The 22,860-nt window shown below is 43.5% G+C and overlaps 1 protein-coding gene across 1 annotated transcript in view; it reads left to right on the top strand.

Annotated features, from left to right (window-relative positions):
- The window catches only part of GPHN (gephyrin), a 562,913-nt gene that overhangs the window by 140,029 nt on the left and 400,024 nt on the right, over nucleotides 1-22,860 (top strand). Inside the window, 1 exon segment of the mRNA XM_030559799.1 lies at nucleotides 20,294-20,372. Within this exon segment, the coding sequence (XP_030415659.1) occupies nucleotides 20,294-20,372 (79 nt within the window).

The raw sequence follows: 22,860 nt of genomic DNA, 5'->3' as shown, positions 1-22,860 counted from the left end.
ATGTTTTTCCCTTCCTGGGAACCTTTTTGAAACTTCAAATAATCATCCCATCCCAATCTGGACAAAAAGTCAAAATGCCAACGAACGTTATAAGCCAACAATCCAAAAAAAAAAAATTCATAGAGGACAGGTCCATCAATGGTATTGGCCATTGGCCAGGATTGACCTCCGTTTGCTAGAAGCTGGGAATGAGCAACAAGGGATGGATAACTTGATGATAACCTGTTCTGCTCCTGGCTTTGCCCACTGTCGGAAGAAAGGATACTGGGCTAGATGGACTTTTGGTCTGACCAAGTATGGCTGTTCTTATGTTCTTATTTTAGTTCAGGTGAATCAACCTATATCATCACACAATTTTCAAAATATTTAATTTTTATTTTGACCTTTTAAAACTTTATACTAGAATTATATTACATTTCAAAACAAAGTCATTTCAAACCAGGAAACAGATTTTTTTTTCTTTAAAAATGTTGAAACTTTTTTCCAAAAAATTTTCAAACCAAGAAATTAATCAAAACTGACACTTTCCCACAAAGTCAGTTTAAATGAATTGGTATTTTCTGATTTAAAAAAAACATTTTATCAGAAATTTCCTGACCAGATCTTGAAAATAATAGCTGTTGGAAATCCCTAGATTTCAGATTATTTGGTTTTTCTCAACAATAGCATGTTACTAAAAAAATAATCTCCGATCTTGCAATCTAATCCATGAGAACAGGCCCCAGAATATGTGGAGGACCTAACTGAATGCAAGGAGTTCATCCTCATGTATCTGACTGAAGGACTGGGATCCTACTGAAATGAATATTGTTTTACTCATCAACCTCAACCCCAATAAAATGTTATTCCAGGGAACTATGGCACTGCACATTCTTTAGTGTCTAAGATCAACCTTCTCTTCTGGGGTTATATTTTCATTATTATATATATTTCTCTCCATTTCAAATGGTTCATTGAATTTTCAATACTTCGTCATCATTATCAGTCAAAAGTACTGTAAACCAGTCATATTCATGCCTGATATATTTAGTTCAGCAAAAGCTGTATCTTAAGCTCAATCTATTTGTTTTACCAAAGAGAAGGAAAAGAGGTGACATGACTACCATCTACAAGTATCTACCTGGGAAGTAGATATCTGATATTCAAGGGCTCTTTAAACTAGCAAACATATAACAAGATCAAATGGCTATATGTTGAAGCTATACAACTCTAAACGGAAAATAGCATGTACATTTTTAAGGATAGATAGCCATTGGAATAATGTACCTAAGAATGTTGATGATTCTCTAGCACTAGAAATCTTTAAATCTGGATTGGATGTGTCTCTAAAAGATATGCTGTAAGTCAAACAAAAGCTATAACCTGTGTTATGCAGGAAGTCTGACTAGATGATCATAATGGTCTTCACTGGCGTTAAAGGATATGTCTATACTGCAAAAAAGGCTCATGGCAGTGAGTATCAGAGCCTAGGTCAACTAATTCAAGCTCACAGGCTTCATGTTATGGGACTAAAAATTGCAGTGTAGACATTCCTGCCTGGGATAATCTACATTGCTAATTTCAGCCTTGTAGCAGTTGAGATGGGCTTTGAGACATGCTGCTATGGGTCTGGGGTTTTTTTTGCTTTTTGTTTTGTAGTGTAGACATACCCAAAGTCTATGAAATTTATGAATCGTTTAGCCCTATGGGCTAACTTTATTTGTTGGAAATAACTGGTGGAAGGTATGCATGGTGATGCTTTTGATTGACATGTCATTAGAATAGTAGGCATCCTTCAGTCTCGAGAAACCATGGGTATGCACCCCTGAGAGGTAAAGAATTTACTCAGTTGATTTTATGGCAGCTGCTGCTATGGCTCAAGAGACCATTCGAGAGAGACAGTCTCTGCCATATCTGTTACATTTAAAGGTGATGTTTTGACCTTTTGGGCTCTTCCTTCTGCGAGCTCTTTTCTCCTCTGTTCTCCTTTTCCTCTTGTAACTCTGGAGACCTTTTGTTAAGCTCTTGTTTCCAAAGGCTGCGGTCTTGAGTGTGATTTTCCCAGTTGTCCACATCCATGTCCATTTCTTTGAGGTCTCGCTTGCACTCATCATTGAAATGAAATTTTGGGCTCGCCTTGGGTCTTGTTCCGGATGCCAATTCACCATAGAGGATGTGTCTTTTGGGATGTGCCCATCATTCATTCAGCACACATGCCAAAGCCAGCAAAGGCGTCTCTGTTTGAAGAGTGTTTACATGCTGGGTATGCTGGCCCACTTGAGCACCTCAGTGTTGGTGACTCTGTCCCTGCAGGAGATGCCAAAGATTTGACGAAGCCAATGCATATGAAAACTGGCTGTATTTTCTTTGCTGTAAGTTTGACCTTGCTGCATACCAGAGAGTGATCTATGTTGCACTTCGATAGCTGCAGGTAATGAGGACAGTATTAAGGTTGGGATGCCTTGTGATGGATCCAGTTGATGTCAATGGCCAGATCTGGGATGTTTCCAAGACACTTTGTGTTGTGGATTTGTCTGGAAGAATGAGTTTGTTACAGGGAGGTTGTAAGATGAGCAAAGTTCTAGCAGTCTCTGATGGCTTCCGTTCATCTTACCAGTTCCATGTTGACTAAGACAGTTGGTCCATGCTTCATGATCGGTTCCCACCCTTGCATTGACATCTCATAGAATCATAGAATATCAGGGCTGGAAGGGACCTCAGGGGGTCATCTAGTCCAACCCCCTGCTCAAAGCAGGACCAATTCCCAACTAAATAATCCCAGCTAGGGCTTTGTCAAGCCTGACCTTAAAAACCTCTTAAGGAAGGAGATTCCACCACCTCCCTAGGTAACCCATTCCAGTGCTTTACCACCTTCCTAGTGAAAAAGCTTTTCCTAATATCCAACCTAAACCTCTCCCACTGCAACTTGAGACCATTACTCCTTGTTCTGTCATCTGGTACCACTGAGAACAGTCTAGATCCATCCTCTTTGGAACTCCCTTTCAGGTAGGTGAAAGCAGCTATCAAATCCCCCCCTCATTCTACTCTTCTGCAGACTAAACAATCCCAGTTCCCTCAGCCTCTCCTCATAAGTCATGTGTTCCAGCCCCCTAATCATTTTTGTTGCCCTCCACTGGATTCTTTCCAGTTTTTCCACATCCTTCTTGTAGTGTGAGGCCCAAAACTGGACATAGTACTCCAGATGAGGCCTCACCATGCCAAATCAAGGGGAATGATCACGTTCCTCGATCTGCTGGGAGTGCCCCTACTTATACAGCCCACGATGCTGTTAATCTTCTTGGCAGCAAGGGCACAGTGTCGACTCATATCCAGCTTCTTGTCCACTATAACCCCTAGGTCCTTTTCTGAAGAACTGCTGCCTAGCCATTCAGTCCCTAGTCGGTAGCAGTGCATTGGATTCTTCCGTCCTAAGTGCAGGACTTTGCACTTGTTCTTGTTGAACCTCATCAGGTTCCTTTTGGCCCAATCCTCTAATTTGTCTAGATCCTTCTGTATCCTATCCCTACCCTCCAGCGTATCTACTACTCCTCCCAGTTTAGTGTCATCTGCAGACTTACTGAGAGTGCAGTCCACACCATCCTCCAGATCATTAACAAAGATATTGAACAAAACTGGCCCCAGGACCCACCCTTGGGGCACTCCGCTTGAAACCGGCTGCCAACTAGACATGGAGCCATTGATCACTACCCGTTGAACCCAATGATCTAGTCAGTTTTCTATCCACCTTTATAGTCCATTCATCCAGCCCATACTTCTTTAACTTGCTGGCAAGAATACTGTGGGAGACCGTATCAAAAGCTTTGCTAAAATCAAGGAATAACACATCCACTGCTTTCCCCTCATCCACAGACCCAGTTATCTCCTCATAGAAGGCAGTTAGGTTAATCAGGCATGACTTGGCCTTGGTGAATCCATGCTGACAGTTCCTGATCACTTTTGTCTCCTCTAAGTGCTTCAGAATTGATTCCTTGAGGACCTGCTCCATGCAGGAAAATATTTGTATTTTGGAATCCTGCTGATAGTGGTGTTCAACTGGTCATAGAACTGGTCCTTGATGCCAAAAGACAAGGAGAGTGTTGGGACATACACACGCACAAGGTTGATTGGTCAATCAGATGTGAACAAGTGTAGTGCCAAAATTCTCTCAGGTCCATTTATAGGTGGCTCAGTCATCCCCATAAGTGAGTTCTTGATGGCAAATCTCACTCCGTGCTCTCATGTTTCTTCAGCACTTTTTCTCTGCCAAAAAAAAAAGTGTAATCTTTTTCCCTGAGAGATCCATTTGATGCTAGCTGTGTTTCTTGGAAGGATGCAATATCCTCATTGAGTCATTTCAGCTTGTTATTGATCACGGCCGTTTTACATACATAATTGATTTCTTGAAGGTCCTCTAATAATCTGGTTGTCACGGTGAGAACGTTCCAGAACCCTGTCTTTAAGGATGTTTTCTTTCTTTTACTTTATTTGCCTGGTGTGTTGGTTACAGTCCACTTGTCAGGTTATAAAACTCTAAGCTCCGAACACCCATTGAAGCAGGCAGACTGTGGCAGGACAACACCCTCTTATCTGGGGGCTGCCCAGTTTTATGGTGGGCGGTGGCTGACCCTTGAGATATGATCTATCCCACTGTCGGAGACAGCCTGCGCCACCCAACTCTACACCAATTGAGTAAGAACTTAGAACTGGTGAGTGCAGCCTCCTGTGTCGTGTTGATGCTTGAGGTGAAGCTGGAGTACCTCTCTAGGGTGCAAGCCTGGGCAGATGATATGGAGGTCCTGAGTTACCCATGCATCAGGATCCCCCTCTCGGTGTCACTGGTAAAATCCAGAAGAGAGGAAGAACCAGTACATATGGTACCTGATCTGCTGCAGGAGTTGCCAGAAAGATACTAAGATCTTAGTACCTAACTGTCTTTGAGGCTCCACTCCAGATTTTCTGTCTCGAGTTTACTCTCATAGCCTTACATTCTCCCGAATTCACCCACAGAGCAGTGGGACTTTTCTGTCAGGGGTTGCTCCCTTAGCTTTACATCCTCCCGGGCTACCCACAGGGCAGTGGGTTTGATGAGCTACAGGTATTACTTTCTACTCTCATTATGGTAGCATGCATAGCCCGATCTGACACTGAAATGTCAGTAGCAACACAGAAGCACTCGCACTGGGTGGAGGATGAGAGGCTGATGTTTGAGATGAGTTAATTGCAATCACCTTGCTGCTGTTCAGAAATGTTTCTTCTGAAGTGATTGCATTAGCTTAAATCAGGAAGTTCATTTATAGATGTGGATCTCAGTAATTTTTCTTATACATCTGACATTTCCATTTAAGTGGTTGAGTCTTCTGTAAATAACTATAATCTACTACTCGCTCCACCTCCATTACCAAGAAAAAATACAGAAGGGAATCCCTAATTTTTCAAAGACGTTGAACAGCTTCAGTTCTCATTGAATCAGTGGCATTAGGTTACTCAGGACCCTTTGACAGTCAGGCCATAAATATTCAGCTGAACTTAGGTTTGAGATGGGTTATGTTCTGCTATGAACTGTTAATGTATTTATTGGCAGTAAATTTAAACTGGACCTCCTAAACAAGTTACATAATTACTCCTAACCTCACTAATTAGCCCCCAAACTCCACTCACTCCACACTTCTCCCAGTAAAGGTGATGTCCAGTAATATTTATGGAGGAGGCAATTTTTAATTGAAGAAAATTATGTTCAATTTGTGCTCTTAAAGAAATTTTAGTATCTGAGTTCTTGTTGTGGCTCTTGATTTGAGTAAGGCTCACTGTCAATAGAGTTATTGGTAGTACAGTATATTTCTTCCTATATAATCGGCTTGGATATTTTTAAGACAAATGCACTAATCTAAAAAAAGGGAACCAAAATTTCCATTGCTGAGGATGAAGTTTTTAAATATGAATGCTATTTTCAGCTCAGAGCTCATTTAAAAAACTATTAAAACAAATCTCTTCTTAGTATCAGTTCTTCAGAATGATGGATGAAAATAAACAAGACTAAGCAAGTGGAAGTCATTGGCGTGGTGTTAAATGATGAGTGCCCCTCATCCTTCCCTGCACACTTGCTGGGAGCTAATTTGGTCCTCAGGTAATTTACAGAGGCAGAACAGTGATTTCTCTTACTTTGTGTAGGTCCATCAGACTTTTACATTATACAAACCATTTGGGTAAAATAGTTGTGTTGATTTATTTTTCATTTATATTGTAGAGATGAAAAATTTCCCTCTATTACAAAAATTACTGATGAAATTCTGTGCTCTTTGTTTTGTAGGAAGTCAGACTAGAAGATCATAATGTTGCTTTCTGATGTTAAAACTATGGTTCTATGGAGTACAATGAGTATTTTTCTTTTATAAATCTTAAGCAGTACATTCCTGAGGAAGATGAGGCATTGCTAATACTTGATCTCTTTAGAGGTTTCACTATGGATTAGTTATTCACAAAACTCTAGCAATGTGAGATTATGCTAGTCTTTGTTCCACCTTCTTTCACAGACTTCAGCCTCTAAATTTCTCACATGACAAACTTTTCAAAAGATGAAATGAAAAATGACTAATAAATTTCTGCTCAATTTGGCAAAGACCAGCAGTGCTTCTGAGATCAGTATGGACTTGAAAACGCTGATTCTGGAAGAAAACTATGCCCAGTAACTTGTTGCCAGCTATGGGCAAATGAGAACTCACCAAGAACATTGCCCCAGAGGCTTTCAATTTCCTGGAATTACTGCTGCTCACTGTACATATTCTGACAGTCAAGATGAAGTGAATATCTGAATAGAAACAGTATAATATTTTGACTTAATATCACAATATTGTCCTATTAATAGCACTGTATTGTATTATATGAATTTTAAACATTATTTCTTTTCAGTTTAAAACATTCATTAACATTTATGAACATTTATCTTTGTTGCTTGAGCCTGTTTTTGATATAATGAGCCATAAACTTTCCCTGTCAGAGTTTTTGCTGCATATGAAGTGCAAGTAAATTTAGCAAGAATTTCTATAGTGAATATTTGTAATTCTATTAACAAAAATATTTAAGCAACTTTTTATTGCAGAAGCAAAACATCTCATGAATTTTTAGTTCTGTCTTGTCACCAAGAGTTTGTGCATGCATATTACTTAGACATTGTTTGAACTCCTTTGTAATCAGTGATAAAAAAAGAAAATGATTACTTCGATTTCATCTTTACCCAAACCACGTTGGAAAAAGAGGGATAGAGTCATATAAATGTGATCTAATATCTATGTCAGCAAAGGGATAATTCTCTCTAATGGGTCCAATTAAGCAAAACAAACCTTAGTTGGTCCTGTTTCCTACAGCTTTCATGTCAGAATATGTAAACACTTGGAAGAAGCCAAGATAGTATTATGTCTTCTATAATTGACTATGTGCGCACCTAAACAGCTTTTATAACATGTCTGATTAATTACTGTAGCTATCACACCTTTCTGTTACTCAACTGTTTTTCTGAATTGGCTGCGGTATGCTATGAAATGTTTTCCATCAGATATTACAGACAGTACCTATTAATTAATATATTTGAGACAATGTGACAAATTCTGTTATGGCAGGTGTTTGGTATCCTCAAGATGCAAAAGTTTCCATTTTAGCTCCGTTTTCACACAGCAATTTTTAGTAGAGTGAGATTAAAATAAATTGCTTTTTCCCATTTGAAAAATGTGAGCCAAACTTCTTTAGACAGGCCTGTAGCAAAAGTAAATAAATAGAGCATTTGTTTGAAAGTAATTTATTTTCTTTAACCATTCTGAACATTTGAAAATTGCATGCCGATCTTGCACATTAGTTCTTTTCAGGTTTTTAAGAGCAGCTGGACAAACACCTGTCAGAGATGGTCCAGGTATATTTGTTCCTGCCTCAGTGCAGAGGGCCGAACTTGATGACCTCTCAAGAGCCCTTTCAGCCCTACATTTCTCTGATTAAGTCTGTCAGGGTGGGATCCACAAAAGTACTTCAGCACCTACGTTCTGTTTTTAGGCACCACCATGATCCACTAAACCCCCACTCAGCTGCGGCCTAACCAGGTAGGCACTTACACTCACTCAGTGCCTAAGGGTGGTTTTTTATTGTTGGTTTTTTCCTCTATGGACATGTGCACTGCAGCTTCTCTCTAGGTGCTGAGGTGCCAATCTCCTGCCTGAGCATGTGCACTACTGCCTCATGATAGGCATCTGGAGATAACTATCTCCCACCAAAGCCCAAAAGCAATTCACAAACTGGGAAAGATAGACATTTGATCATCTAAGTTATATGCAGGGCGTGGAGGTAGAGGACTTTTCCTTATAACCTTTAGCCTAATAGATAGGGTACTCAGCCAGGATGTGAGAGACACCTGATTCAAGTCATCCCTCCACCTGAGTGGGGGAAGGGATCTTAACCAGGGATTGCATCTCTCAGGTGAGTGCCATACCCATTACTCTAGAGTCATTCTAACTTTCTGTGGCCCAGTTAATATTTAATTATTCAGTTGTTTAAAGTGGAACAACTTTAATAGGAGAAATTGAGGAAGCCCCATATCTGAATATCCTATAGCCCAGTAGCTGGAGTATGCACCCGAGAGGTAGCAGACCCCTGTTCAAATCTCTTCTCCCCCTCAGGATGAGGGGGAACTTGAATTGGGGATTCAAGTGGGATTGGTGAGTATCCTGTCTTTTAGACTGAAAGTTATAAGGGAGCTGCTGCTCTTCCTCCTTCCCCCTGGTTTTGTTTCACTGCGCGCATCCCCCTTCTGTTTTGTTTTGGTCTCCATCTGCAACTTAGGTGACTGAACACCTATCTTCCCCTGGTTCATGGATCACTAGGGAAGCTAGGTGCCCCGCCTGCAGCCTGGACTTATGCACATGTTGCCAAGAGAGAGTTTGGCACACATCCCTCTGACCAGCAAAAACATCTCTGACTAGTATCTCCCGTTGGCTAGTTTAATTAGCACCCAGCTGGGTGGCTTTTTTAGTAGCATTCTTAGGTGCCTACTTCTCCCCATTCATAGTATTAGGGAGCTGCAGTGTCGAACTTAGGCTTTGTGAATTGCAGTGTTTCTGTGACTCTCTCTAGGCACCTAAAAGTTAGGTACCGCGGTGCTCAGCGTTGCAATTCTTATGTCCCTCCATGGATCTAAAGAGATGCATTGCGATTGCTTGTACAGGTAGTTCAGCGCAATTTTCAAAACAGGTTTTGTTGACTTTAATGTCCATGGACCACATTCAGTGAAGAATGTGGGACAGTCCTCTATGGGATAAGGCTTGCATAATGACTCCTATATATGCCACAGGAAAGGGAACATAGACAGGGCATGAACTCTGGCTGACAAAACTGTCTGTGGGGCAGTTAGCTGATCTGATGTAGAAGCAGCCTTCAGGTGCCAGATTAGCATCCAGTGGTCACACAAATGTGTCAGCAAAGTTAATTTAAAGTTGCTATAATGAGATATACTGATCCTTTAAGGCTGGTGAAGGAGTCCTCAGCTGCCCGTACTATCCTGTCCCATGCTATTCTTTTGTAAAGGCATACCTATAAGACAAGGAATGCTATTGCTGATGAAGAGTAGCCTTTCTGGAAGAGGCATTTTTTAATTTGGAAAAGAAACCTACTGCTATCTCTGTTTAGCGCCTAAGATCTGGGTTCCAAAAGCAGTTACTTCTTGTTACAAAAGGGTGCATCCTTAAGTTCTTCTTCGAGTGATTGCTCATATCCATTCCAGTTAGGTGTGCGTGCCGTGCATGCACGTTCATTGGAAGATTTTACCCTAGCAACTCCTGTGGGTCGGCAGATTGCCCCCTGGAGTGGCGCCGCCATGGCGCTGGATATATACCCCTGCAGACCCGACCACTCCTCAGTTCCTTCTTACCACCCGTGTCGGTCATTGGAACAGTGGAGCGCGGCTTAGCTGTCCTCCACTTCCCTAGCTTCTCTTCATTCATTTGATCTCTTATTGTATATAGTTGACTTAATCCATAGTATAATTAGATTTATAGTTGTTAGTTAGTTGTTGTACATAGTTTAGCAGGGTTTGGGCTCTAGCCCTTCCCCGTACCCGGGCCCATGCCCGGTTCACCAGGGTTTAAACCATGCTCAGCCTGTAAGAAGCCAATGCCCACGAGCAATCCCCACAACTCTTGCCTAAAGTGCCTCGGGGAATCGCACATCTCCAACAAGTGCCGCATTTGCAAGGCCTTTAAGCCGCGGACTAAAAAGGAGAGGGACTTTTGCTTAAAGACTCTCCTCATGGAGCCAGCCCTTAACCCTCCATCCTCGGCACCAAGCGCAGACAGCGCTCCCCCGGCACCCGGACCACGCCCGCTCCGCCAACACACCTCGGCACCGGCCTTCTCCAGCACAGGGACCTGACCGACGGCCTTCAGCTTCCTCCACACCTTCAGTGAAGACTCGTTCGGATTGCCCGGCACCTACCCCTGCTGTGGCACCGATGACCGTGGTACCATCGACTCCAGTCTCGAGAGGGCCGTCGAGTCCGGTCCAGGAGAGCTCCCCGGTGAGACCCATGGTCGAGCTGACGGTCCCCTCCATGCCGGAGACATTCTCCTTGGCCAGGGACCTGATTGCGATGACTGAGTCTGCCCTGCCTCAACCCCCGGCACCACCGGTGCAGGTTCTGCATTCCAGAGGCAAGCCTGCCGCTATGAGGCCTCCTTCGCTGGAGTCGATGAGCCGGCACCGGTCTCGATCCAGGTCCCGGCACGGCTCAAGGTCTCATGGTTGGTCCCAATCTCGATGCCGCTCGCAGTCCTGGAACCGCTCACCCAGGCGGCACCGGTCGTACTCGCGGCACAGATCCACCTCTCATCCCGGTCGGTACTCTTGATGCCGCTCCGGCTCTAGGCACCGCTCCTGGCATTGAGATACTCGCAGCCGGTCCTACCGCAGACGCTCGAGATCCAGGTCGACCTCCTGGCACTGCGCTGGTTGCAGGTCCCGGTCTCGGCACCAATACGATTCCCGGTACTGATCCCTGGCACCGAGGAGATCCCCAACGACAGGAGTGAGGGACTCATACCAGCCTCGTTCGGCTCCTCCAGGGCCGTCCCGACAGCCGTCCATGTCTTCTCAGGCGGATAGTGCATACGCCCCAGACACCGACGTGCCTGCTGCCTTGTTCAGTGAGCCCCAGCCTCAAGATCATGGAGCGCAGCAGTGGGGATTCTGGACGCCTTGGGCGTACCATCAGGCCCAAGGCCCTCTCCCAGGTCCACAGCGCTTGACGGCCTCAGAGCACAGGGTACCGGAGGCCACGATTACCTGTGCTCTCCCTCCTCCTATGGACGAAGGGTTGACCCAGCCTCAGGGCTCCGAGCTCCTCAGGGAGACGGACACGATCCACCAGGCGGAGCCCTCATCAGACCCGCTCGTTCCAGGTCTCTCCTCTTCATCCTCCCCTGACGAGGCTGTAGCTGGAACCTCATCGGCCAGCCCTCCTCCAATTGACCTCAGGGCCCGCCAGGACCTCCTCAGGCATGTTTCACAGAACATGAACTTGCAAGCCGAGGAGGTCCCGGAGGTCCAAGACCCAATGGTGGACATATTGTCATCAGATGCCCCCACTAAAGTGGCCCTCCCATTTATTAAGACCATACAAGCCAATGCCACTACAATCTGGCAGTCTCCGGTCTCTGTTCTGCTCGCTGCGCGAGGGGTAGAGCGCAAATACATGGTGCCCTCAAAGGGTTATGAATATCTATATGTACATCCTCCTCCTTGCTCCCTCATCGTCCAGTCGGTCAACGAGAGGGAGCGCCATGGCCAGCAGGCCCCAGCCCCTAAATCGAAGGACGCGAGGCGCATGGACTTGCTCGGGCAAAAAGTTTACTTTGCGGGGGCCCTCCAGCTCCATGTGTCCAACCAGCAAGCCCTTCTTAGCCGCTATAGCTACAACACCTGGGGGGCAGCGGACAAATTTAAGGAGCTGCTTCCACAGGACGCACGACAGGAGTTCTCGGCGATCCTCGATGAGGGGAAAAAGGTCGCGAGAACTTCCCTCCAGGCTTCCCTGGACGCCGCAGACTCAGCCGCCAGGACTCTGGCCTCTGGCATGACTATGCGCCGTATCTCGTGGCTGCAGGTCTCCGGCCTCCCCCCGGAGCTCCAGCACACTATTCAGGACCTTCCATTTGAGGGCCAAGGGCTGTTTTTGGACAAAACTGACCCTAGTCTGCAGAGCCTAAAAGACAACAGGGTCATTATGCGCTCGTTAGGGATGCACACGCCGGTAACTCAGTGCAGGCCCTTCCGACCCTAACAGCACCGCCCTTACCCTCAACCCCAGCAGAGGCAAGACTTCGCCAGAAGGCGAGGCAGAAACGGCCGCCGAAGGCAATCGGCGCAATCAAGGGGGCCAGAACCAAAGCTCCTCCAAGCCTTCTTCCGGGCCAAAACCTTCCTTTGAAGGTGCACCTGAGGACGTTATACCAGTTTCTTTAAAGGATCTGTCCCTGTCCTTTTCCAGCCGTCTTTTCTTTTTCCTCCCTGCGTGGTCCTAGCTAACATCAGATCGTTGGGTGCTACGCACGTTGGAACTTGGATACCACCTACAATTTATTTCAACCTCCCCTTCCATCCCCCTCCCTGGTCCCTCTTCAGGGACCCCTCTCACGAGCAACTCCTCCTACAGGAGGTGCAAACGCTCCTCGCCAAAGGAGCCATAGAGGAGGTACCAGAGCACGAGCAGGGCAAGGGGTTTTATTCCCGCTACTTCCTAATCCCCAAGGCCAAGGGAGGTCTCAGACCAATCCTCGATCTTTGGGAACTCAACAGATGCATGGTAAAGTTGAAGTTCCGTATGGTATCCCTGGGGACCATTATCCCATCCCTGGATCCTGGAGACTGGTATGCCGCCCTCGACATGCAAGATGCCTACTTCCACATAGCCATCTTCCCACCTCACAGGTGGTTCCTCCGGTTCGTGGTCAACCAGCAACATTTCCAGTTCGCGGTCCTCCCTTTCGGCCTCTCTACAGCCCCAAGAGTATTCACCAAATGTCTGGCTGTAGTCGTCACCCACCTTCGCCGCAGTCGGATACACGTGTTTCCGTATCTAGATGACTGGCTTATCCACGGGACCTCCGAGACGCGAGTCCTCAGTCACGTCCGCATTGTCAAGAACCTTTTCCTTACATCTAGGTCTAATGATCAGTGTGGAAAAATCGACTCTAATCCCCACTCAGAGGATAGAGTTTATGGTGCCACCCTGGACTCGACTATTGCCAAAACCTGCCTATCACTGCCACGGTCCAGGCTCTGACGGCCATCATCCGGAGGCTGCAAGTGGTGCCGTTGACTTCGGTACGCACTTGCCTCCCTCTCTTGGGCCACATGGCAGCCTGCACGTTCGTAACGAACTACGCAAGACTGCGCCTACGGCCCCTCCCGTCCTGGCTCAACTCGCAATACTGTCCAGCCAGGGATCCTATGGACATGGTCGTCACCATTCCCTCGACCGTCCTAGACCTCATTCCAGTGGTGACTGGATCCCTCCATGGTGTGGGCGGGGCTCCCGTTCCATCCGTCCCAGCCCTCGGCGTCCCTGACAACGGACGCATCATCCCTCGGTGTGGGGCTCGCCTCGGGCACCTACGCACCCAAGGCCGTTGGTCATCTCACGAGCTGGACTTCCACATCAATGTCCGGGAGCTGAGAGCGGTCCGCCTCGCTTGTCAGACATTCCGACAACACTTGCAGAGCCGTTGTGTGTCAGTATTCACCGACAACACAACGGCCATGCACTATATAAACAAGCAGGGCGGCACGAGATCTTCACCCCTGTGTCAGAAACCTTACGACTATGGGACTTCTGCATAGCCCATTCTATACACCTCATCGCATCCTTTCTCCTGGGAGTTCGGAACACACTGGCGGATCGCCTCAGCAGATCCTTCCTTTCCCAGGAATGGTCCCTTCACCCGGACGTTGCTCTTTCTCACTTCCGGAAGTGGGGATTTCCCCAGATAGACCTATTTGCATCTCGCGGGAACAGGAAATGCCAGACATTCTGCTCCTTTCAAGGCCTCTCACCGGGTTCAGTGGCGGCCTCTCACCGGGTTCCCCTTGTGAAGTGGACGACGCACCTGCTCTATGCCTTTCCACCATTTCCGCTTGTTCACAAGGTCCTACTGAAAGTACGCAGGGACAAAGCCCGCTTGATCATGTTAGCTCCAGCGTGGCCTCGACAGCACTGGTACACCATGTTGCTAGACCTATCCATAGCCGACCGTGTTCCCCTGCCTCTTCACCTGGACCTGATCACCCAGGACCACGGCAAGCTCCATCACCTGGACCTTCAGTCGCTCCACCTCACGGCATGGCTCCTGTGTGGCTGACCCAGTCTGAGCTGCATTGCTCCACCCCAGTGCAACAGGTACTCCTGGGTAGCAGGAAGCCTTCCACTAGAGCGACATATTTGGCCAAGTGGAAGCGTTTTGCGTGCTGGTGCGTGGAGCGGAACTTCCTTCCCGCCGAGGTCTCCATATCCAACATCTTGGATTACCTCTGGTCCCTCAAACAACAGGGCCTGGCGGTATCATCTCTGAGGGTCCATTTGGCAGCCATCTCTACATTCCACCCAGGGGAGGATGGCTGCTCAGTGTTTTCTCATCCGATGGTGTCTAGGTTCCTTAAGGGCCTAGAGCGCCTCTACCCTCAAGTATGCCGCCCTGCCCCTACATGGGACCTTAACCTAGTTCTTGCCAGACTCATGTCCCCTCCTTTTGAACCATTAGCAACTTGCTCCCTTCTCTATCTCTCCTGGTAAAATCGCTTTCCTGGTGCCATCACATCCGCGAGACGGGTCTCGGAACTTCGGGCCCTCACGGTGGATCCCCTGTATACTGTGTTCCACAGGGACAAGGTGCAGTTGCGACTGCATCCGGCCTTTCTCCCCAAAGTGGTATCGGCCTTCCACGTTAACCAGGAGATCTTCCTCCCTGTCTTCTTCCCAAAACCGCATTCGTCTCGCAGGGAGCAGCAGCTACATTCCCTAGACGTCCGTAGAGCGCTCGCCTTTTATATCGAGCGAACTAAGCCATTCAGCAGAACCCCCCCAACTCTTTGTTGCGGTGGCTGAGAGTATCAAGGAGCTACCTGTCTCCTCGCAGTGGATTTCCTCCTGGGTAACGTTGTGCATCCGCGCCTGTTACGACTTGGCTCACGTCCCCTCGGGCCACGTGACTGCGGCACTCCACCAGGCTCAGACCTCATCGGCTGCTTTCCTCACTCACGTGCCCATTCATGAAATCTGTCGTGCAGCGACCTGATCCTTGGTCCACACCTTGCCTCCCACTATGCCCTGGTTCAGCAGTCTAGGGATGATGCAGCCTTCGGCTTCCGCCGTGTTGCACTCTGCAACAACTCACTCCAACCCCACCGCCTAGGTAAGGCTTGGGAATCACCTAACTGGAATGGATATGAGCAACACATCTCAAAGAACAACAATTACAAAGGTGAGTACCCATCTTTTAAAGAGGAGCCGCTCATGTACACAAGTATTTACTGGATCAGGACTTTAGACTATACGCGTATTTGGTCAGGGACTCTCTCTCACTATATATGTGAATAGTGCCCAGAACAATGGGACCTGAATCTGAATTGGGACTTCTGGGCAATAGTGTAATACAAATGATGATTCTAAGAGAAAATTCTATATAAAGGTGAAAGAAATCAAATTCTGCTGTGGAACGTTCAGAGAAAAACACCATGGAGACAGCTAGACCAAAAAAGATCAAGACGTTTTCTTAAGATAGAATTTCCTAAAAAGAATATGATATAAGATACTTGACATTTAAAAAAACAAAACAAAAAGGAATAATTTATAAGAAAATTTAATCTTCATAAAATACTGTTTATTGTAAGGAAACTCTTATACTAAGGCTGAAGTTCTGATACTTTTTTTGTTGACGTACCTCTTTCAAATTCAGTGTTAATCATGGACCCCCCCAACTGAGAAACTGATTGACAAAATATATGTTTACTTCATATAAACATGTTCTATTAATAATGCTTTAAGAAAAAGAGTATTGGAGTACTTATAGGTAATCAGTAAGATGGGTGTGCCTACGTCTTACTGTAGTCTGTCTATTCTTGGTGTGATGATTGACAAGTAAACTCATAAATCATTCTTCTTGTCCAGTCAGGACCTGAACTTTGTCTTCATATATAAAATATGTTATTGGGAAAGGTAGTGACACTTTCATTGCTTCTGTAACTAAAATTGGGTACTCTGTAGCAACAGTTGGCCAAAACTGTCAAGTTGTCTATTCCTGAAACTTAATTTTCACTGTTCAGTCACAGGATAGTTCGAGCAGCTCCTGTCCTGCTTTTCCACTCCAATGGAAAGATGACATAGCAAAAGTTGAGAATGGATCCCGAACTCAATTATATTCCTCCATGCTTATATTATTGAAAGTTGAGCAATGATTCTGTGTCTCATGCAGTCAGTTGTGATGCTATTAGTATCCAGAAATTCTGTCAATAGTGGAAACATCTCTGAGATTCCACTGCTCAGCCTAGTTTTCCAAATCTCCATTTCTTTCTGAAAAGCTGCAGTCTTGTCACTCACGTCAAATATGGTTGTATCACCCCCGTTGTGTGGACAGGTTTAGTGCATTCAACTAGTTAAAAATATCTGTGAGGTATGCCAGCTTCATGATCCATATCAGATCAGAAAGGTGTGTGGCAATCTTGTGATTGTGCACAGACAGAAAATCCAGCGGCTCTTTGTGAAGCTCAGAAACTCTTTCCAACACTCTGCTGTGAGATAGCCAACACACTTCTGAATGAAACAATAATTTGTCATGTCCGACACCCATTTCTAAACACAGTTTTGCAAAAAGGCATGAAGTCAAAGGCCAGGGCTTTACAAAATTCACAACTGTCACAGCAGCATTTAGCAAATCTTGTAATTCGGGTTCCATTTTCTTTGATGCAAAGGCCCGGCAATGCAACATATAGTGTGTTACAATTACCTGTGGGTTTATGGCTCATATTCTTGTAACAACACCACCCTTATTGCCTGCTGTAGCAGCATCACCGTCCATGCAAACAGCAACACACTTCTCCCAATTCAGCAATTCAGCTTTCATTAAATATCCGATAATTTGACTATTTCCTGACCTGTTGTCTGTTCTGGTAATTCCTGACAAAAATGAAAATCATCTAAAATTCCCCCCAGCCAAACCTAACAAACAAAAACTAATAATTATGCTGCATTACCAATATCGGTTGTCTTGTGAAGCTGAATTATAAACTCTTCACATGTACATAGACTTTCAGTTAGTTGGCATTTTACATCATTTGAAAGCTCTTCAATTCTCCTACTAACTGTATTGTTTTAAAGTAGTATGGCCTTAAGTTTCTGTGCTGCATCTTCACTTACTATCTCTTTGCATGTTTCTACAGCAGCTGGAAGAATCGGTACTTCTCCAATGGTGTGGGATTTTACTCTCTGCAGTCCGAAGCAGAGCCTTTTCCAGAACCGATGTTATGTTTGTCATTTGAGTTTTCTTTCAGTTATATTCTTCTTCTTTCATTGAAAAAGACTCTAGATTTATCTATATACTCCAGGTGCCTTGTTGTGTGGTGGCGTTTCAGCTTTGAAGGTTTCATTGCTTCGTTTGATAGGATTTGTAAGCATACAAACCCTTGGCTGATAATCTATATATGAATGTGAAGCTTTTATTTAGTTCCTTCCTGGTCAAGATTAACAAGTTTAATCTATGCTCACAATATTTATGTAGGTATTTCGTTTTTGCATGTTTATTTTTATGCATTTATTTTGTTTTATATTTTGATTGGTTAATGTGCGTGCAATATTCAGTGGTGCAAGTACATTTTAATTATTTATCTTTGTTTTGCTTTCTCCAAATGTACAAGGAGGTGTTCTTTTATGCTGTGTTCAGATCAGAAGCCTAGCTAATTACTGTATTAGTGATTTGAGAGATGCAGCTTAATAATCCTGTGATACTCCATAAAACCTGTATTGTAGAACACTTAAGTTAAAACTCTACATGCATTTGTAACAAAAATCAGCATCTTTCAATAAACATTACATTTTGAATCAGGGCTTTGGAGCGGAGCCCAGAGCTGGAGCATGGAGCAGCTCCGGAGCAGTGGAGCTGCAGGTTTTTGCAGAGCCAGAGCACAGCTTCAAAACCCTGTTTTGAATCAAGATGGCAAATATTCTCCTGGGGAATGCATTTCCATAAATATCCTGTTCAAAGTCTCTGAGAACTTGACTCTAAACACAAGGATCTTAGGCTGTCTGTCTGCATTGAGGATTGCTCTTACTTGCATTGGCTACCAATAGCCCTAAGAGACCAGTATGATAGTTATAGATTTTTCAGGCCAGAAAGGACTGTAATGATCATCTAGTCTGACTTCTTGCATAACACAGAGGATATAATTTCACTTAGTAATTTCTAGCACAATAAACTGGTTTTGAATTAGGAAAAAAAACAAAAAACAGAAGCCAAGTATATAGGAACAAAATTAAAAAGGCCAAGGCACAAAATGAGATTAAACTTGCTAGGGCATTTAAACTTTTTTTTTTTTTTTTTTTTTTTTTTACAATTACATGAGAAGCAAGAGGAAGATCAAGGACAGAGTAAGCCCATTGTTCAATGAGTAGGGAAAAACAATAACAGAAAATGCAACAGTGGCTTAAGGGTTAAATGCCTTTTTGTTTCAGTTTTCACCAAAAAGGTTAGCAGTGAACGGATGACTAACCTACTGAACATCGGTGTAAGTGGTGTAGCATCTGAGGCTAAAATAGGGAAAGAACTAGCTAAGAATTATTTAGACAGGTTAGATGATTCCAAGTATCATCTGATGAAATACAACCTAGAATACTTAAGAAACTGACTGAAGAGATCTCTGAATCATTTGTGATTGTCTTTGAGAACTTATAAAGGGCAGGAGAGATCCTGGTGGACTGGAAAATGGCAAATATACTGCCTATCTATAAAAAGGGGAATAAGGCTCACCTAGGGAATTATAGACCAGTCAGTTTAACTTTGGTACCCAGAAAGATAATGAATAAATAATCAATTTGTAAGCATCTAAAAGTTAATAAGTAATGCCTTAGATTTGTCAAGAACAACTCCTGTCAAACCAACTTAATATCCTTCTCTGACTGGGTAACAACACTTGGTGTGGAAGCAGTAGATGTGATATAGCTTGACTTTAGTAAGGCTTTTGATGCTGTCTCACATGATCCCCTCATAAGCAAACTAGGAAAATATAGCCTAGACAAAATTACTATAAGGTGAGTGCACAACTGCTGGAAGAGCATTTTGAGTGGGGTCCCACAGGGATCTGTCCTAGATCCAGTACTGTTTAATGTATTCATAAATGATTTAGATAATGGCACAGAGAGTACAGTTACAAAGTTTGTGGATGATACCAAATTGGAAGCATTTTGAAGGACAAGATTAGAATTCAGAATAATCTTGACAAATTGAAGAAATGGTCTCAGATACATGGGATGAAATTCAGTAAGTACAAATGCAAAGTACTACACTATAATAATGCTACAAAGAGTACTGAGGGTCCATATATGAAGACGGAATTATGCAAAAAGTAGCTTTTGGGCTCCAGGTTCAAACAACAAACATTTTTCAGAAAACAAAACAAAAATACATGAATAATGTTCTTTTAAACTTAATCTCCTATGTAATTCGTTGTCTTGAATTATTATGGTAATTCTCCTAGGTGGCTTATTCTACTGGAACTGTTTTAAACACAATTTTATTATCATTTACAAGTTGTATTTATAATTATACTGTCTAAATTATTGTATTTAACTGCAATTCAAGTAAACAATTAATACTGTAAACTACTGAAAACTTAAAATGAAATGTTAAAATATAGCAATTCTCAATATTTCCAACCCTTTAGTGTATTGAATTGTGTGATTGACACAAGTACACTATAATTTGTCCTATTTGTGTATATTAACACCTCCAATGTCACGTTTGATGAGATTGTGTGGTTGGCTTGTCAGAACAAGGGATTTAGGAATATTGAGGGACCTAGCTGAGGCACTTAATGATCCGCCTCATGACAAGTTTTTTTGACCTTTTTGTGTTTTAGTCAACATATCTAAATTAGGTGAAACTTCACTGAAAAGTAATTTAATAGATGAGCTCTGAGCTTTCCTTTAAATAAACAGTCTGCCAAACAAACAAATATTATTTGCCTGACAAAAACTGTACACTGTTCTCAAATTTTCATTTCTTGTGTTTCTCTTTTTTAGTGAGCGACAGTTGCTTCAGGAACCTTGCTGAAGACCCGCAGTGGGATAACCTTAAAGATCTGGTCCAAGACCCATCTTTGTGAGTATCTGGCTGCTACAGCTGAGCATAGAAAAGCTATGTTGTTATATCCTGTGTGTGTGATTGTAATTAGGACAGATTTACATATGATGAAGCACACTTTGCTTTTGTAGCAATCTGTATACCATGTGCTGAGTCTATAATACAGACAGATGTGACTGGAACCACATTGTGTCTTTCTCTGAGGAGACAGAGGAAAAAGAACGGCATCATTGCTTTAACTCCAGGGAGCACAGGTAATAAATGGAACACTTTGTCAGCAGTAGGATTCTTGTTGTAAGGGAAGACACATTGTACCCATGTCCTCTTCCTTCATTTTTTATACGCACAAAACATCATATAACTAGATTTTAATCTCCTGATTTTGAATTTACTTCAGAGTTTTATTTACCCTGGAAGTCTTTGTTTTCTTTATATCTGATCTGATTTTCTTCCAGCTGATTTTTTTTTAAAACTCCTGTTTCTTTCAGTACTTTTTATTTATGCCAAACAATTTTTTTGCAACTTCACTTCATACTAGGAGAACAGGTCAGTTACAGTCCCTTCTTCATCCCATAACACAGACACAAACTTTGAAAGTCTAAGACAAGAGGCCAAAGAAGCACAAAACTATGTGGTCATCCTTTCTAATCTTACTTGTTTAGTGACCAGGCCAATGCACACATCCTTCCATTCAGCCATAGTCCAGTATAGGACTGTCTGTCTGTTTCTATAAATCATATTTCCCCCTTGCAAGCCTTGTCACTAGGAAGTGAAGCCATGTTTAATATTGTGTCAAACATGGCTTTTCCCAGGTTCCTCCTGAAGTAATATTAAAAATGCTTTTTCCATTGCTATAGATAAACGCCCAAGTGTATTACTTGTTGTAACAAAATGTGGTCTTCTCTCTTTCTAGCAGAGTTGATTGTTCCTTTTATAATAGGTATTGAACATGATTGGCCCTATCAACATAAACAGGTAAAAAGTTTTCAATATTGATTGAGAAGCAGCAAGAAGAGGCCATGTTTGAAACCTTATTTCAAACATGGAAGATTTTTAATGATAAATGCAAGCACGCCAATTAATTTGTCACATTGCTAGAGCAAAAAAGCGACATCAAAGTCCTGAAGTTTCAAACTGAGGGAACTAGCTCATAATGTATTTAGTATATGATCATTCATACCACAGAAAAATAAGAAGAAGAATTGGTGGGGCATACATTCATTGCCTGAGAAGTTATTGAATGGTTAGGAACAGGAGACTAAATTTTCAAACATAACTAGAGATTTTAGGTGCCTCAGTTTTGGGTGTCCAATTTGAGACAACTTCGAGGGGCCTTGTTTTCAGCTGAACTTTACTTCATGTTTTTTTTTGTAGCTGTTGTAGTGAGATGTAGCCTTTTCCCCACAGAATTGAGATTCTACTCATGGTTCCTATTCTTGGAGACTGGTTTCTAAAGAGAGTGGGAGTACAACCAATTACTTGGGAAGCACCTTTTCGAATACAGTAACTGTCACAATTTTGGTGGTGCTAAAAGTGTACCTGAGAAAGGAGTGAATTAATGTATTCCACTATTTAGGAAACCTTCTGATCATGTTCTAATATAGACAAAAAGTTGGATCACCCAGAGAGCAGTCCAGTTGCTGCCACAGCATAGGTTAGTAATCTGTCATGGAGCCAGGACATGCTGCTACCTTTCGATTGGCAGACAGAAACAGGTGAACCATTGTAACTTCAGTTATCCTGACCAGTTGGTGAATGACCTCCTTCAAGCTAGAGAGGATTCTACAAGATTCGCCATCCAAAGGCTTATTACTGCATCTGTCATGTTTTCAAACCCTGGGATGACACAGCCTCAGTGAAAAATCAGTATTGGTCAAGATTATCTTCACCTTTTGCTCAATGGCTGCTTTAAAGGACTGAGCCTCATCCTTAAGGCCTCAAGTGATTTGAATTTTAAGCTCTCTGAGCTTCTTCCAGAAAAGAGAGTTTTTAGTTTCTCATCCTCATGTTGTCAAAATAGTGGCAAAGATCTGTTCTTGTATCAATTCTGGTGGCCAACTGGAAGTTTAATTTAGTCCTGAAACATTTGACAGAATTGAATCAGAAAGGACCATTAGATCAACTAATCTGACCTCCTGTATAACACAGGCCATAGAATTTCACACATTTGCCTCTCATTGAGACCAATGACTTTTGTTTGACTAGAGCATATGTTCTAGAAAGTCATCCATTCTTGATTTGAAAACATCAACAGTTGTAGAATCTACCCCTTCTCTGGTAATATTGTTCTAGTGGTTAATCACCCTCACTGTTAAAAACAAAAAAATCTTCCTTAATTCTAATTTTCAGCATCCATCCTTTGGTGCTTGTTATACTTTTCTTCACTAGATTAAAGAGCCCTTTTGTACTTGGTATTTTCTCCCTGTGAAGGTATTTATACACTCAAATCAAGTCACACCTCAGTCTTCTTTCTGATAAGCTAAATATATCTAGCTCTTCAAGTCTC

The sequence above is a fragment of the Gopherus evgoodei genome, chromosome 4 (assembly GCF_007399415.2).
Source record: "Gopherus evgoodei ecotype Sinaloan lineage chromosome 4, rGopEvg1_v1.p, whole genome shotgun sequence".
Lineage (NCBI taxonomy): Eukaryota > Metazoa > Chordata > Testudines > Testudinidae > Gopherus > Gopherus evgoodei.
Note: the sequence above shows the minus strand (reverse complement) of the source record. Positions and strands in the feature narration are given on the sequence as shown.